We start from the raw sequence: 13289 nt of genomic DNA, 5'->3' as shown, positions 1-13289 counted from the left end.
AGTAGAAGATGAGCCATGATAGAGTTAAATGGCAGAACAGACTCGAGGAGCCTAATGGCCCAATCCTGTTCCTGTGTTCACATCTGCCTGATCGGAGTATACATTTATCATGCTCTTCTCAACTCTCACTAATTCTTTTCCATACCGTTCTGGTCGAGAAAAGGGGCGAGATAAACTGAAGATTAAATTTGTTTTCTCACTTGTGTGACATTTCATTTAGAAACTTTGGGAGATTGTATGAGGTATTGGCCCCTAACATCCTGTCACCTCAGCATTGGATTTGGGTGTACCCCAAAGATGCGCTGGGGTGTCCCCTGGGTGTTCCTGGGTAAAGGTTTACCTTGGAATTGTCCATAAGCACCAACTTCCCCATGCCAATTGCACTGAGCTGGGAACCATCTGACAAAGCAATTTAAATCACTAACTTTTAGATGGTTCTCCCCATTTTCTTTTATTTGTTGCTCTAGATTCACAAATAATTCTACTGTTTGAATTAATATGTGAACATGCGGTAAGCTTCTGGAAATTATTCAAAGAAACATTTTTAGGGAGAGGGACAAACTCTCTGTTAGATTATATGTCCGTGTTCCAGGAACGGCCCGTGGAAGTTTGCAAAGTGGCTTAAGAACATCACTTCACAAACAAAGGTGAAGGAATGGGCTGATAAGAAAACTGTGACCCGAGCATTACAACCAGGGGATGAAGTGTTACTGCCTTTACAGGAGGAACCTCTGAAAGTATGATTTAGTATGGGACATGTCTGTCCTCAAGGTGAGTTCCAGTCGACACTATTAAACTGCATACAAGGTTGGTTGGTTGGAAAAGTAAGGTTGGTAAAGTAAACTACATGAAAGACACCCTAGATTGTAGGAAAAAGGATCAGCTGCATCATATCAATATGCTGAAATAATATCATCGGAGGGATGAGGATCAGAACCAAGTATGACCGGTAGCAAGCACAGTGAAGGACGAAGGACTCGGTGAGAGTGAGGCAGAAGGAGATTTAGACCACTTACAATCTGAACCTACTATTCGGTTAGTTGACATTGAAATATCATGACAATTAGACACCATATTTTCTTTCTTATGGGCAGGACAATGAGAATATCAAGAGTTTAAAGGAATCCAAGGATAAACCAGGCTGTACACTTTAGCCATATATGATGTGGATGTAGGAGAATCTCCTATAAAACAACATCCTTATAACTAAGGGCCAGAGAAACAGGCTCGGGTGAACGCAGAGATCCAGTACATGTTGGAAAACCACCTAATTGAACCCAACCAAAGTAGCTGGAGTTCTATTGTGTTGGTACCCAAACCAGATGGTACGACCAGATTCTGTACCGGCTACAAAAAGGTCAACACAGTCACAAAAACAAGTTCCTACCCAACTCACATGGAAAACTGTTTGACAGAGTTGGCAGGACCATGTTTCATACCAAAAGTGATCTGTTGAAGGGATATTGGCAGGTTCCTTTAACATCCCGAGCTAAAGAAATATCAGCCTTTGTCACGCCAGACAGTCGTTTCCAATGTTGAGTGATGCCTTTCAGGCTAAAAATGCACCGGCAACCTTTCAAAGGCTAATGAATCAAGTGGTGACTGGTGTTCCTAACTGTGTGTTGTATCTTGATGATGCGCTGATATAGAGAGACGCTTGGAAATACCGCCTGAAACAGCTAGAAGCCGGTTTTTTTAAATTAAAAAAGTCCTACAGTCAGCTGATTTGGTAATAAACTTTGCCAAAAGTGGTGGACTGTGTACAAAGGGGTCACGTGGTATTTTATGGCTCTGAAAAAAAACATGCCTGAAAGACTGTGTTTAAAAGTTGGTTTTGCTGGGACTTCCGGTTGCGGCAATGCACTGCTAAGCCGCACATTTCGGCAGCTCCCGTTGTAACGGACTTTTGGGCTCTTTTTGGGAGCCCCAACGGAAATTTTTTCAGACCAAACCCAGTGTGGGGTGACGAAGGAAGGTTCCCCCCCCGGGTGTGTATGGAAAAGACCAGTGGCAGTGACCAGATTGCGAAGGATCCTCTGGAGCAGCGGCAGAGAAGAGAAGGAAGAAGCAAGATGGCGGCGGATGGAGCCCAGACGACATGGGGCCCGAACCAGCAGGAATTCCTCCGACGGTGTGTGGAGGAACTAAAGAAGGAGGTGCTGGCGCCGATGTTATTGGCAATTGATGGGCTGAAAGAAACACAAAAGGCCCAGGCGATAGAGCTCCGTGGGGTGAAGGCAAAGGCAGCCGAAAACGAGGATGAGATACAGGGCCTTGTGGTAAAAACGGAGACGCATGAGGCGCTACATAAGAGGTGTATCGAAAGGCTCGAAGCCCTGGAGAACAGCTCGAGGAGGAAGAACCTCCGGATTCTAGGTCTCCCCGAAGGAATGGAGGGAGCTGACGTTGGGGCTTATGCTCCATACGCTAATGGGAGCTGAGGCGCCCTTGGGCCCCCTGAGGTGGAAGGGGCTCACCGGGTCCTTATGAGAAGACCAAAGGCTGGAGAACTATCAAGGGCGATAGTGGTGAGATTTCACCGCTTCACGGACAGAGAGGCTGTCTTGAGCTGGGCCAAGAAGGTACGGAGTAGCAGGTGGGAGAATGCGGTGATACGAGTGTATCAGGACTGGAGCGCGGAGGTGGCGAGAAGGAGGCGAGCTTTAATCAGGCCAAGGCGGTGCTTCACAGGAAGAAAATAAAATTTGGGATGCTGCAGCCGGCGCAATTGTGGATCACGCACCAGGGCAAGCACTACTACTTCGAAACGCCGGATGAGGCATGTACCTTCATCCAAGAAGAGAAACTGGACTAGAACTGAGAGACTGATGTTGGGGGGGGGAGACAACAAGGTTGTTGTACAGAAGTGTAAATTGGGGAATGGGAGGTTTATAGTATTGAAACGATAGACGGGGAATTTTTCTCCTCTTGATGGGGGGACACGGAGAAATGTGGGCACCGGTGGAAAAAGGGACTGAGAGGGGGGGGATGGGGAATGGGGGAGCTGCGCCATAGCGGGTGGGGCCGATAGGAAAGTGCGGGGTTTTCCCCGCGCTATGGAGATGATGGCGGGAAGATAGGCGCAGGAAGGAAGAGAGTTCCACGCACAGGGGGGTCAAGGAGAGAACGGGGGAAGCCGGGGTCAGTTAGCGTTAGCTGACTTTCGGAAGCATCATGGGGGGAGTAACCATGCTACATGGGGATCTGGAGGGGGGGGGGACTAACTGGATTGCTGCTGCTGAGAGCAAGGGGGAGCTGGCAAGAGAAGAGGTGGTCGGGACGGGAAGGCGCCGCCTGGGGATGGGTGGGTGCGCCTGACCCGGACGGGGGGCTGGCCTAGAATAGGGGATGGCTAGTCGGTGGGGTGGGGGGGGGGGGGGGGGGGGGGGGGGGGGGGGCGAGCGGCCCCCCAATCTGGCTGATCACGTGGAATGTGAGAGGCCTGAATGGGCCGATTAAGAGGGCCTGAGTGTTCGCGCACTTAAAAAGACTGAAGGCGGATGTAGTCATGCTTCAGGAGGCGCATCTTAAGGTGGCGGATCAGGTTAGGTTAAGGAAAGGATGGGTGGGACAGGTGTTCCACTCAGGGTTGGACGCGAAAAATAGGGGGGTGCCGATATTGATGGGAAACAGGTGTCGTTCGAGGCTAGGAATATAATGGTGGATAACGGGGGTAGATACGTGATGGTGAGTGATAGATTGCAGGGAAAGGAGGTCGTGCTGGTAAATGTATATGCCCTGAACTGGGATGACACGGGATTTATGAAGCGGATGCTGGGATGTATCCTGGACCTGGAGGTGGGAAGCCTGGTAATGGGTGGGATTTCAATACTGTGCTGGATCCAGGGCTAGACTGGTCTAGATCCAGGACCGGAAGAAGGCCGGCAGCGGCCAAGGTGCTTAGGGTGTTCATGGAACAAATGGGGGGAGTGGATCCGTGGAGATTTGCTAGGCCGTTGGCCAAAGAGTTCTCCTTTTTCTCCCATGTCCACAAGGTATACTCCCGGATAGATTTCTTTGTTTTGAGTAGGGCACTGATCTCGAAGGTGGCAGGAATGGAGTACTCGGCCATAGCCGTTTCAGACCATGCCCCGCACTGGGTGGATCTGGAATTAGGAGTGGAGAGGGAGCAGCGCCCACTCTGGCGACTGGATGTGGGACTATTGGCGGATGAAGGGGTCTGTGCAAGGGTGCGGGGATGTATTGAGAGGTACCTGGAGGCCAATGACGATGGTGAGGTCCAGGTGGGGGTAGTGTGGGAAGCGCTGAAGGCGGTGGTTAGGGAGAGCTGATCTCCATTAGAGCTCACAAGGAGAAACAAGAGGGCAAAGAAAGGGAGAGATTAGTGGGGGAGATTTTGAGGGTGGATAAAAGATATGCGGAGGCCCCGGACGAAGGACTATATAAAGAGAGGCGAAGACTTCAGACGGAGTTTGACCTGCTGACCACAGGAACGGCAGAGGCACAGTGGAGGAAGGCACAGGGGATGAGATATGAGTATCGGGAAAAGGCGAGCCGGCTGCTGGCCCACCAACTTCGCAAGAGGATAGTGGCGAGGGAGATTGGGTGAGTTAGGGATGAAACGGGAACTACGGAGCGGAGAGCAGGGAAGGTAAATGAGATGTTTAAGACCTTTTATGAGAGGCTATACAAGTCCCAACCCCCAGAGGGAAAAGAGGGAATGCAACAGTTTCTGGACCAACTAAGCTTCCCGAGGGTGGAGGGGAGCAGGAGGTGGCAGGTCTGGGGGCGCCAATTGAGGTGGATGAGGTGACTAAAGGGCTGGGGAATATGCAGGCAGGGAAGGCCCCGGGACCAGACGGGTTCCCAGTGGAATTTTACAGGAAATATGTGGACTTGTTGGCCCCGCTGCTGGCGAGAACCTTTAACGAGGCCAGAGAAGGGGGGACTCTACCCCCAACAATGTCGGAGGCGCGATATGACTAATCCTGAAGCGGTATAAAGATCCGCTGCAATGCGGGTCAGAGAGGCCTATCTCACTCCTAAATGTAGACGCCAAGCTGCTGGCAAAAGTGCTGGCGACGAGGATTGTGTCCCGGGGTGGTGCTTGAAGACCAGACAGGGTTTGTAAAGGGGAGACAACTGAATGTCAACGTTCAACGGCTGTTGGGGGTGATAATGATGCCCCAGCGGAGGGGGAGGCAGAGATAGTGGTGGCGATGGATGCGGAGAAGGCATTCGATAGGGTAGAGTGGGAGTATTTATGGGAGGTGTTGAGGAGGTTTGGGTTCGGGGAGGGGTTTGTCAGTTGGGTCAGACTCCTATATGGGGCCCCAGTGGCAAGTGTAGTCACAAACCGGCAAAGATCGGAGTATTTTCAGTTACATAGGGGAACAAGGCAGGGGTGTCCCCTGTCCCCATTACTGTTCGCGTTGGCAATTGAACCACTGGCCATAGCGTTGAGAGACTCTAAGAAATGGAGGGGGGTGGTTAGAGGGGGAGAGGAACATCGAGTGTCACTCTACGCAGATGACCTACTGCTATATGTGGCGGACCTGTAGAGGGGATGACAGAGGTTATGCAGATATGAGGGAGTTTGGAGATTTTTCAGGATACAGGCTAAATATGGGGAAGAGTGAGCTTTTTTTAATACACCCTGGGGACCAGGGAAGAGGAATAGACGCCCTGCTGTTAAGGAGAATGGAACGGAGCTTCCGATATTTGGTGATTCAGGTAGCTAGGAGCAGGGGAACTCGACACAAACTTAATCTGACGCGGCTGGTGGAGCAGATGGAGGAGGATTTCAAGAGGTGGGATATGCTGCCGCTCTCATTGGCGGGCAGAGGGCAGGCGGTAAAAATGATGGTTCTCCCAAGGTTTCTTTTCGTGTTTAAATGTCTCCCCATTCTGATCACGAAGGCCTTTTTCAAGAAAATAGACCGGTACGTTATGAGTTTTGTGTGGGCAGGGAAGACCCCAAGGGTAAGGAGTGGGTTCCTGCAGCGTAGCAGGGACAGAGGGGGACTGGCGTTGCCGAACCTGGACGACTACTACTGGGCCGCCAATGTGGCGATGGTTTGTAAGTGGATGAGGGAGGGAGAGAGGGCGGCGTGGAAGAGGCTGGAGATGGCACCCTGTAAGGGAACGAGCCTAAAGGCGTTGGTGACGGCGCCACTGCCGCTCTCCCCGAAAAGGTATACCACAAACCCAGTGGTGGTGGCAACCTTAAGGATCTGGAGGCAGTGGAGGCGACACAGGGGGGTGACGGGTGCCTCGGTGTGGTCCCCGATCAGGAACAACCATAGGTTTGTCCCAGGAAAGGTGGACGGAGGGTTCCAGAGCTGGCAACGGGCAAGAATTAGGAGACTGAGAGATTTGTTTATAGACTGGACGTTTGGGAGCCTGGGAGCGCTGGAGGAAAAGTATGAGTTTCCCCCGGGGAATAATTTTAGATACATGCAAGTGAGGGCGTTTACGAGGCAACAGGTGAGGGAATTTCCGCTGCTCCCGACACAGGGGATCCAGGATAGAGTGATTTCCGGGGTATGGGTCGGGGAGGGCAAAGTGTCCGAAATATATCAGGAGATGAGAGACGAGGGGGAGGCGCTGGTAGAGGAGCTGAAGGGAAAATGGGAAGAAGAGCTGGGAGAGGGTATTGAGGAGGGTCTATGGGCTGATGCCCTAAGTAGGGTAAATTCCTCGTCTTCATGTGCCAGGCTTAGCCTGATACAGTTTAAGGTTCTACACAGAGCATATATGACAGGAGCAAGACTGAGCAGGTTCTTCGGAGTGGAGGACAGGTGCGGGAGGTGCTTGGGAAGGCCGTCGAACCACACACACATGTTCTGGTCGTGTCCGGCACTGGATGAGTACTGGAGGGGAGTGGCAAAGGTGATCTCAAAGGTGGTGAAGGTCCGGGTCAAGCCAGGCTGGGGGTTAGCTATATTTGGGGTAGCGGAAGAGCCGGGAGTGCAGGAGGCGAAAGAGGCCGATATTCTGGCCTTTGCGTCCCTGATAGCCCGGCGAAGGATCTTACTCATGTGGAAGGAAGAGACCTGGATAAACGATATGGCAGGGTTCATAAAACTAGAACGAATGAAATTTGCGCTGAGAGGATCGGCTCAGGGGTTCTCCAGGCGGTGGCAACCGTTCCTTGACTATCTCGCGGAACATTAAGGGAAAATAGATAGTCAGCAGCAGCCCGGAGGGAAGGGAGGGGGGAGCACTATTTTTTGTTACTTTGTTAGTTCACTATTTTATTTAAATAATGTTATTTATCAGTTATTGTGCTATTTTTATATTGATTTGTAAAGTGGAAAAATTCTGTTTGAAAACTTTAATAAAATATATTTATTAAAAAAAAGTTGGTTTTGCTTTGAGGAGATGGAGGACCAACTGCTTGTGAAAAGAAGACCGCAGCCTTTTTGCAGTTCAGACCCAGTACACTGCTGAAAGTGGATACCAGCCACCCTAAATTGTTCCACTTGCAGCAGCTGAGTACCTGCAAGTGTCTTCCCGGCCATGTAAAAAGCAGTGCAAGAGTCATCAATTGTTTTTGCAGATCAGTACCGATCAGTGTCTCTACAGATCAGCTATATAACCCAGGCACCAATTCCAAGGGCTGCACCATCTTTCCATCTCCCTTGAACCATTGACATTTAACCGTTGGCGGAACTCTTGTATCTTTTTGGGGGGTTGTGTATGTGAGACTTTGGTTATTTCAGAAGAGTAATTAGTATGCTTTCAATTTCATTCTGCGTTAATAAACATTGCCTTTCTATTCAACCAGACTGGTTTTATATTACACTAATAAGTTTGTTTATTGATATAGAAGGCTGGTTAAAGTGTCTTTTATACTAGGTGTGGCCTTTGGAGTAGTGTGGCTAATCAAACTGCACACTCCTCCCATCCTGGTTGTAACAATACTGTAACAAGAATTTATAGCCAGTTTGACAAAGTTGCACCTGGACAGATCAGTGACTACTAAAATTCAATACAGATGATGCATTCTGAACAAGAGGCCATACCTCCTTAATAATATAAAAACAGATTCCGCTAGAGAATGGGGCCATAACTATTTTGGAATCAACGACGGCTTGCCGCTCCATACCAGCTAAAATTCTTGAGCGCCTCTCTTGCCCGACTTTCCTGGATCAGGCCTGGTAAGATTGAAACAGCGCAGCAGGTCCCTGGCTCCAGCACCCCAAGTGTAAACGACGTGGAGAGAAGGAGGACATGTCTTTTTTTTTTACAGCACTAGCCATATTGAGTAAAAAGGTGGGTTAGCTTCTCTACCATTACCTTAGCTTTCATCGTTCTTAAAGGGGTGGCCTCTGAAAATCAAGTTGGCATATCTATAATAGTAAAGATATGCTGGTTCTTGCTTTTGTTTATAGTAAAGGTCCCACATATTCTACTAGCACCCTACTAAATGGTATGGGATTTAAGGGTGTCCATTTGATTGTAGGTTGTGGTTTTTCCACCATCTGGCATGTTTTACAAAACTGCCCCATGCCCTTGTGAAGACTCGGCCAGTAAACCTGTCTGTTTATTTGCTGTTTGAGTTTTCCATACCCCTATATGTTCTGCCGTAGCCATAACAATTTCATATGCTATCTATAATATCTCTGCGATATTTTGGAGCTACCACTACCCGATGAACAACCATCCATTCTTCATTTCCAGGTCTGTGAGGAGGTTTCCACTTCCTCATTAGAATTCCATTTGTAATAACATTCTGGAACTTCCTTCGTTTTAGTTTGGGATGATTATCTTAACTCTGGATCGGCTTGTTGAGTCTCAACTACAGAGGATTTACTGAACACTGTTTTTGGATTATCTAAATCTTTAAAGAAAGTTTCAGCTGGCCAAATATCTATCTGTGGTATCACCTTGACTACAATGGTGGGCTTTCCTTAGCCATTGTTTGGGTCATCAAATACGAAGGAAGAATTGTTTACAGTTGGTCCTCAAAGGATAACCAAATTTTAAACACAGCCTTTCAGACTTTTTTTAGTGCCACAAAATACCACGTGACCCCCACTCCCCTTGTCTACAGTCCACAGGGTTAAAACGTTTCCAACTTTTTAAAAACTGCTTAATTACCTTTTCTTGTAAATGGATGTCTCTTCCAAGAAAGGCAAGCAGAATTATTTTACTAACCATTTAAGGAGCAGTGTCTTTTAAAATACAAATTCTTCCAGAATGTTCTTAGTCCTTGAAGATGAAAGATGTATTTCTCTAAAATGTGATTGGCCTTGCCAGTGCTTCCTAGCCACTTTACCTCAGTTGGAGCTATGCAGATGCAAAAATGCTATCTGCGGCCCTGTGTAAAACCTGCAAGACTTCTCTGATAAATACGGGTGTTTGAGAATCAGTTGAAGCTCACAAAAATGCTGGGCTAGAGTTATAAGATTGCAGTATATCATTTTTGTTTTCTTTCTCTTCTCTTTTCCCCCATCCCCCACACACACATTTTCCCCATTCATTGACATGAGCATTTCACGTATTTCCCTGTATGTTGAAACCCGTATTTGGCAGTATCCGATTGAGAATATGAATCTCTAGTCGTTGTGCTGAATCTATTCTGCATGTTTGTGTTTGCTGTGTAAGGTGCACCCTATAACTTCTTAAACACTTAGTGGGGTTATAGGAGAATATAAATATTTAGAGGGCAACATGGAGACGTGAGTGTACCATTTTATTAGTGGCAGATTGAAAGTGTGAACGTATTTGTGCCTCCAAGATCACATCCGATAACTCTGATGCGATGGCAGTTGAGTCATATATCATAGAATCCCTACAGTGCAGAAGGATGCCATTCGGCCCATCAAGTCTGTACCAACCCTTTGAAAGTCTGCCCTCCTGAGTCCCCGTCCCCCTTTTCCTGAAACTCCACCCTAAGGGGCACTTTAGCGTGGCTAATCCACCTAACCTGCGCATTTTGGATTGTGGGTGAAAACTGGAGCGCCCGGAGGAAATCTACGTAGACACGGAGAATGTGCAAATTCCACACAGACAGTCACCTGAGGTCGGAATAGAACCGGGTCCCTGGCGTTGAGGCAGCAGTGCTAGCCATTGTGCCACCGTGCCATCCCATCATTTTGTACTTTGTGCTCTAAACACTTTGAGACAGTTTGTGTCTGCGTGGGTTTCCTATGGGTGCTCCGGTTTCCTCCCACAAGTCCTGAAAGACGTGCTGTTAGGTAAATTGGACATTCTGAATTCTTCCTCGGCGTACCCGAACAGGCGCCGGAATGTGGCGACAAGGGGCTTTTCATAGTAATTGCATTGCAGTGTTAATGTAAGCCTACTTGTGACAATAAAGATTATTATAAAGATGCTGTATGAATGAAAGTTGTTGGTGAACTGACTAAAAGATTGACTGGGTCAGGTAAGTAACTTTCTGTTCAATTATTTTTTAACCTTGATTTTTCATTACGTTTAGTGGTTATATTTTTATAGATTGTGTTCAGTGGAAAAGTATATAATATGCATTTTGAAGTAAAATGTAATGTATGGTTCTATTGAACTGAGCCAACAGTTCACGATACTGAATGCAGTTGGAAAGCTAGAGAGTACATTATGATTGAGGTGCAGCTGTGGGACTGTCCTTGCTTTCGTTTATATTTTAGATTAATTATTGATTAACTTGCAGGCAGAAAGACTAATGAAGCAGATTGGTGTGAAAAATGTCAAGCTTACAGAATATGAGATGAACATTGCAGCCCATCTAGTGGACCCCTTGAGTATGCAAGTAAGACATGTTTTAATTGTATTCGATGTTCTTGCTGTTTCGAAAGGTAAAGTGAGGATGAAATAGAATTACTAATTCTTATATTAGCTATGCACCATTGCAATTGGCGTGTACTGGAAATCTCATTCCTAATATGAAATTCAATTTTCTTTTTGGCTAGCAATTTAAATTTATTTATCCCTACTATGGGTTAAGGCACCACTTGATTTTTGTCTTGCTCCACCTAGCCTTAGTTGGCCAGTGTTCGAAGGCGTCATGGGCATGACACTTCTTCTGCACAGTTGAAAGCTAATGACCATTTTCCCTAAATGGAAGTACAATTTGAAAGACCTGACATTCTTTAGTAATATCTTTTTGTGTCCTAATAAATTTCATGTTCTATTTCGTTCAATCAGCAAGTGACCTGGCGCCAGACTCCTGTTAATCGTGTTCTGGAGCTGACTTGTAAAAGGAACCAAAGAGCTGGAAACTCATCCCCCTTTTAGAATCGCCTCTGTCCATGTATATCTTCACCTCTCTTTAACAGGACATCTGGGATTAGAAGCTTGCTGTTCAGAGAGTTGCGATTATGACCTTGTATCTTAGTGATAAAAGTCTACACTTTTGAGCAAAATATGCAATGTGTCTTCAACTGTTTTTTAAAATAAATTTAGAATACCCAATTCACTTTTATTCCAATTAAGGGGCAATTTAGCGTGGCCAATCCACCTACCCTGCACATCTTTTGGGTTGTGGGGGCGAAACCCATGCAAACACGGCGAGATTGTGTAAACTCCACACGGACAGTGACCCAGAGCTAGGATCGAACCTGGGACCTTGGTGCCGTACGGCCGCAGTGCTGACCCACTGCGCCACCATGCTGCCCTTTCAACTGTTTAATTAATTTTAAATTAGTCTTTTTTTTAAAATATATATTTATTCAAATTTTTCAACAAACCCCCCCCCCCCCCCCCCCCCCCCCCCCCCCCCCAAACAAGAAAAAGAAACAAAAGCACAACAAGCAGAAATTATACATAGGATTTCCCCCAGATACAATAACCCCCCATATAACAGCAGAAAACACAAACAGGGAAACACCCCACCTTAATCTAAACATCGCCCCAAAAGAACACCCCCCCCGGTTGCTGCTGCTGCTGACCTCCTCCTAACGCTCCGCGATATAGTCGAGGAACGGTTCCCACCGCCTGAAAAACCCTTGCACAGACCCTCGCAAGGCAAACTTTATCGTCTCCAGCTTGATGAACCCTGCCATGTCATTGATCCAAGCTTCCACACTAGGGGGCTTCGCATCTTTCCACAGTAACAAAATCCTCCGCCGGGCTACCAGGGACTCAAAGGCCAGGATACCGGCCTCTTTCGCCTCCTGCACTCCCGGCTCGTCCGATACCCCAAATAATGCTAACTCCCAGCTCGGCTTGACCCGGGCGTTCACCACCTTGGACATAGTCCTCGTAAAACCCCTCCAAATCCCATCCAGTGCCGGGCACGACCAGAACATATGGCCGTGATTTGCTGGGCTCCCCGAGCACCTCACACAACTGTCTTCCACCCCAAAGAACCTACTCAACCTCGCCCCTGTCATGTGCGCTCTATGAACAACTTTAAACTGCATTATGCTAAGCCTGGCGCAAGAGGAGGAAGAATTAACCCTACTCAGGGCATCAGCCCACAGACCCTCATCTATCTCCTCCCCAAGCTCCTCATCCCACTTGCCCTTTAACTCCTCCACCGAGGCCTCCTCCTCTTCCTGCAGCTCCTGGTAAATCGCCGAAACCTTGCCTTCTCCAACCCGTACACCTGAAATCACCCTGTCCTGAATCCTACGTGCCGGAAGCAGCGGGAATTCCCTCACCTGCCGCCTCACGAACGCCCTCACTTGCATGTACCTGAAAGCGTTTCCTGGGGGTAGCCCAAATTTCTCCTCCAGCGCCCCTAGGCTCGCAAACGTCCCATCGATCAACAGGTCCCCCATTCTTTTAATCCCTGCCCGATGCCAGCACCGAAACCCCCCATCCATCCTTCCAGGGACGAACCGATGATTCTCCCGAATCGGGGGACCAAACCGAGGCTCACACCTTGCCCCTGTGTCGCCGCTCCCCCAGATCTACAGCGTCGCCGCCACCACCGGACGCGTGGTGTACCTTGCCGGCAGGAGCGGCAGCAGTGCCGTCACCAGCGCCCTCAGGTTCGTGCCCACACAGGACGCCATCTCTAGCCTCTTCCACACCGCCCCCTCTCCCTCCATTACCCACTTACGGATCATCGCCACATTGGCTGCCCAATAATAGCCACATAGATTTGGCAGCGCCAGTCCCCCCCCCCTGTCCCTGCTACGTTCCAGAAACACCCTCTTCACCCTCGGGGTCTTATTCGCCCACACGAATCCCATGATGCTCCTGCTTACCCGTTTGAAAAAGGCCTTGGGGATCAAAATGGGAAGGCACTGGAACACAAAGAGAAACCTCGGAAGGACCGTCATTTTGATCGACTGCACCCTACCCGCTAGTGAGAGTGGCAGCATATCCCATCTTTTAAAATCCTCCTCCATCTACTCCACCAACCGCGTCAAATT

The 13289-nt window shown here is 48.4% G+C and overlaps 1 protein-coding gene across 2 annotated transcripts in view; it reads left to right on the top strand.

Annotated features, from left to right (window-relative positions):
• Positions 1–13289, top strand: part of atad1b (ATPase family AAA domain containing 1b) — a 73512-nt gene that overhangs the window by 24230 nt on the left and 35993 nt on the right. For both annotated transcript variants that reach the window (XM_072478958.1, XM_072478957.1), the window contains exon 3: positions 10619–10717. In XM_072478958.1, coding sequence (XP_072335059.1) covers positions 10619–10717 — 99 coding nt within the window. The remainder of the gene's footprint in view (positions 1–10618; positions 10718–13289) is intronic.

Source organism: Scyliorhinus torazame, chromosome 16 (assembly GCF_047496885.1).
Source record: "Scyliorhinus torazame isolate Kashiwa2021f chromosome 16, sScyTor2.1, whole genome shotgun sequence".
In the NCBI taxonomy this organism is placed as follows: domain Eukaryota; kingdom Metazoa; phylum Chordata; class Chondrichthyes; order Carcharhiniformes; family Scyliorhinidae; genus Scyliorhinus; species Scyliorhinus torazame.
The sequence above is the reverse complement of the archived record's forward strand: the minus strand, read 5'-3'. Positions and strand labels throughout refer to the sequence as shown.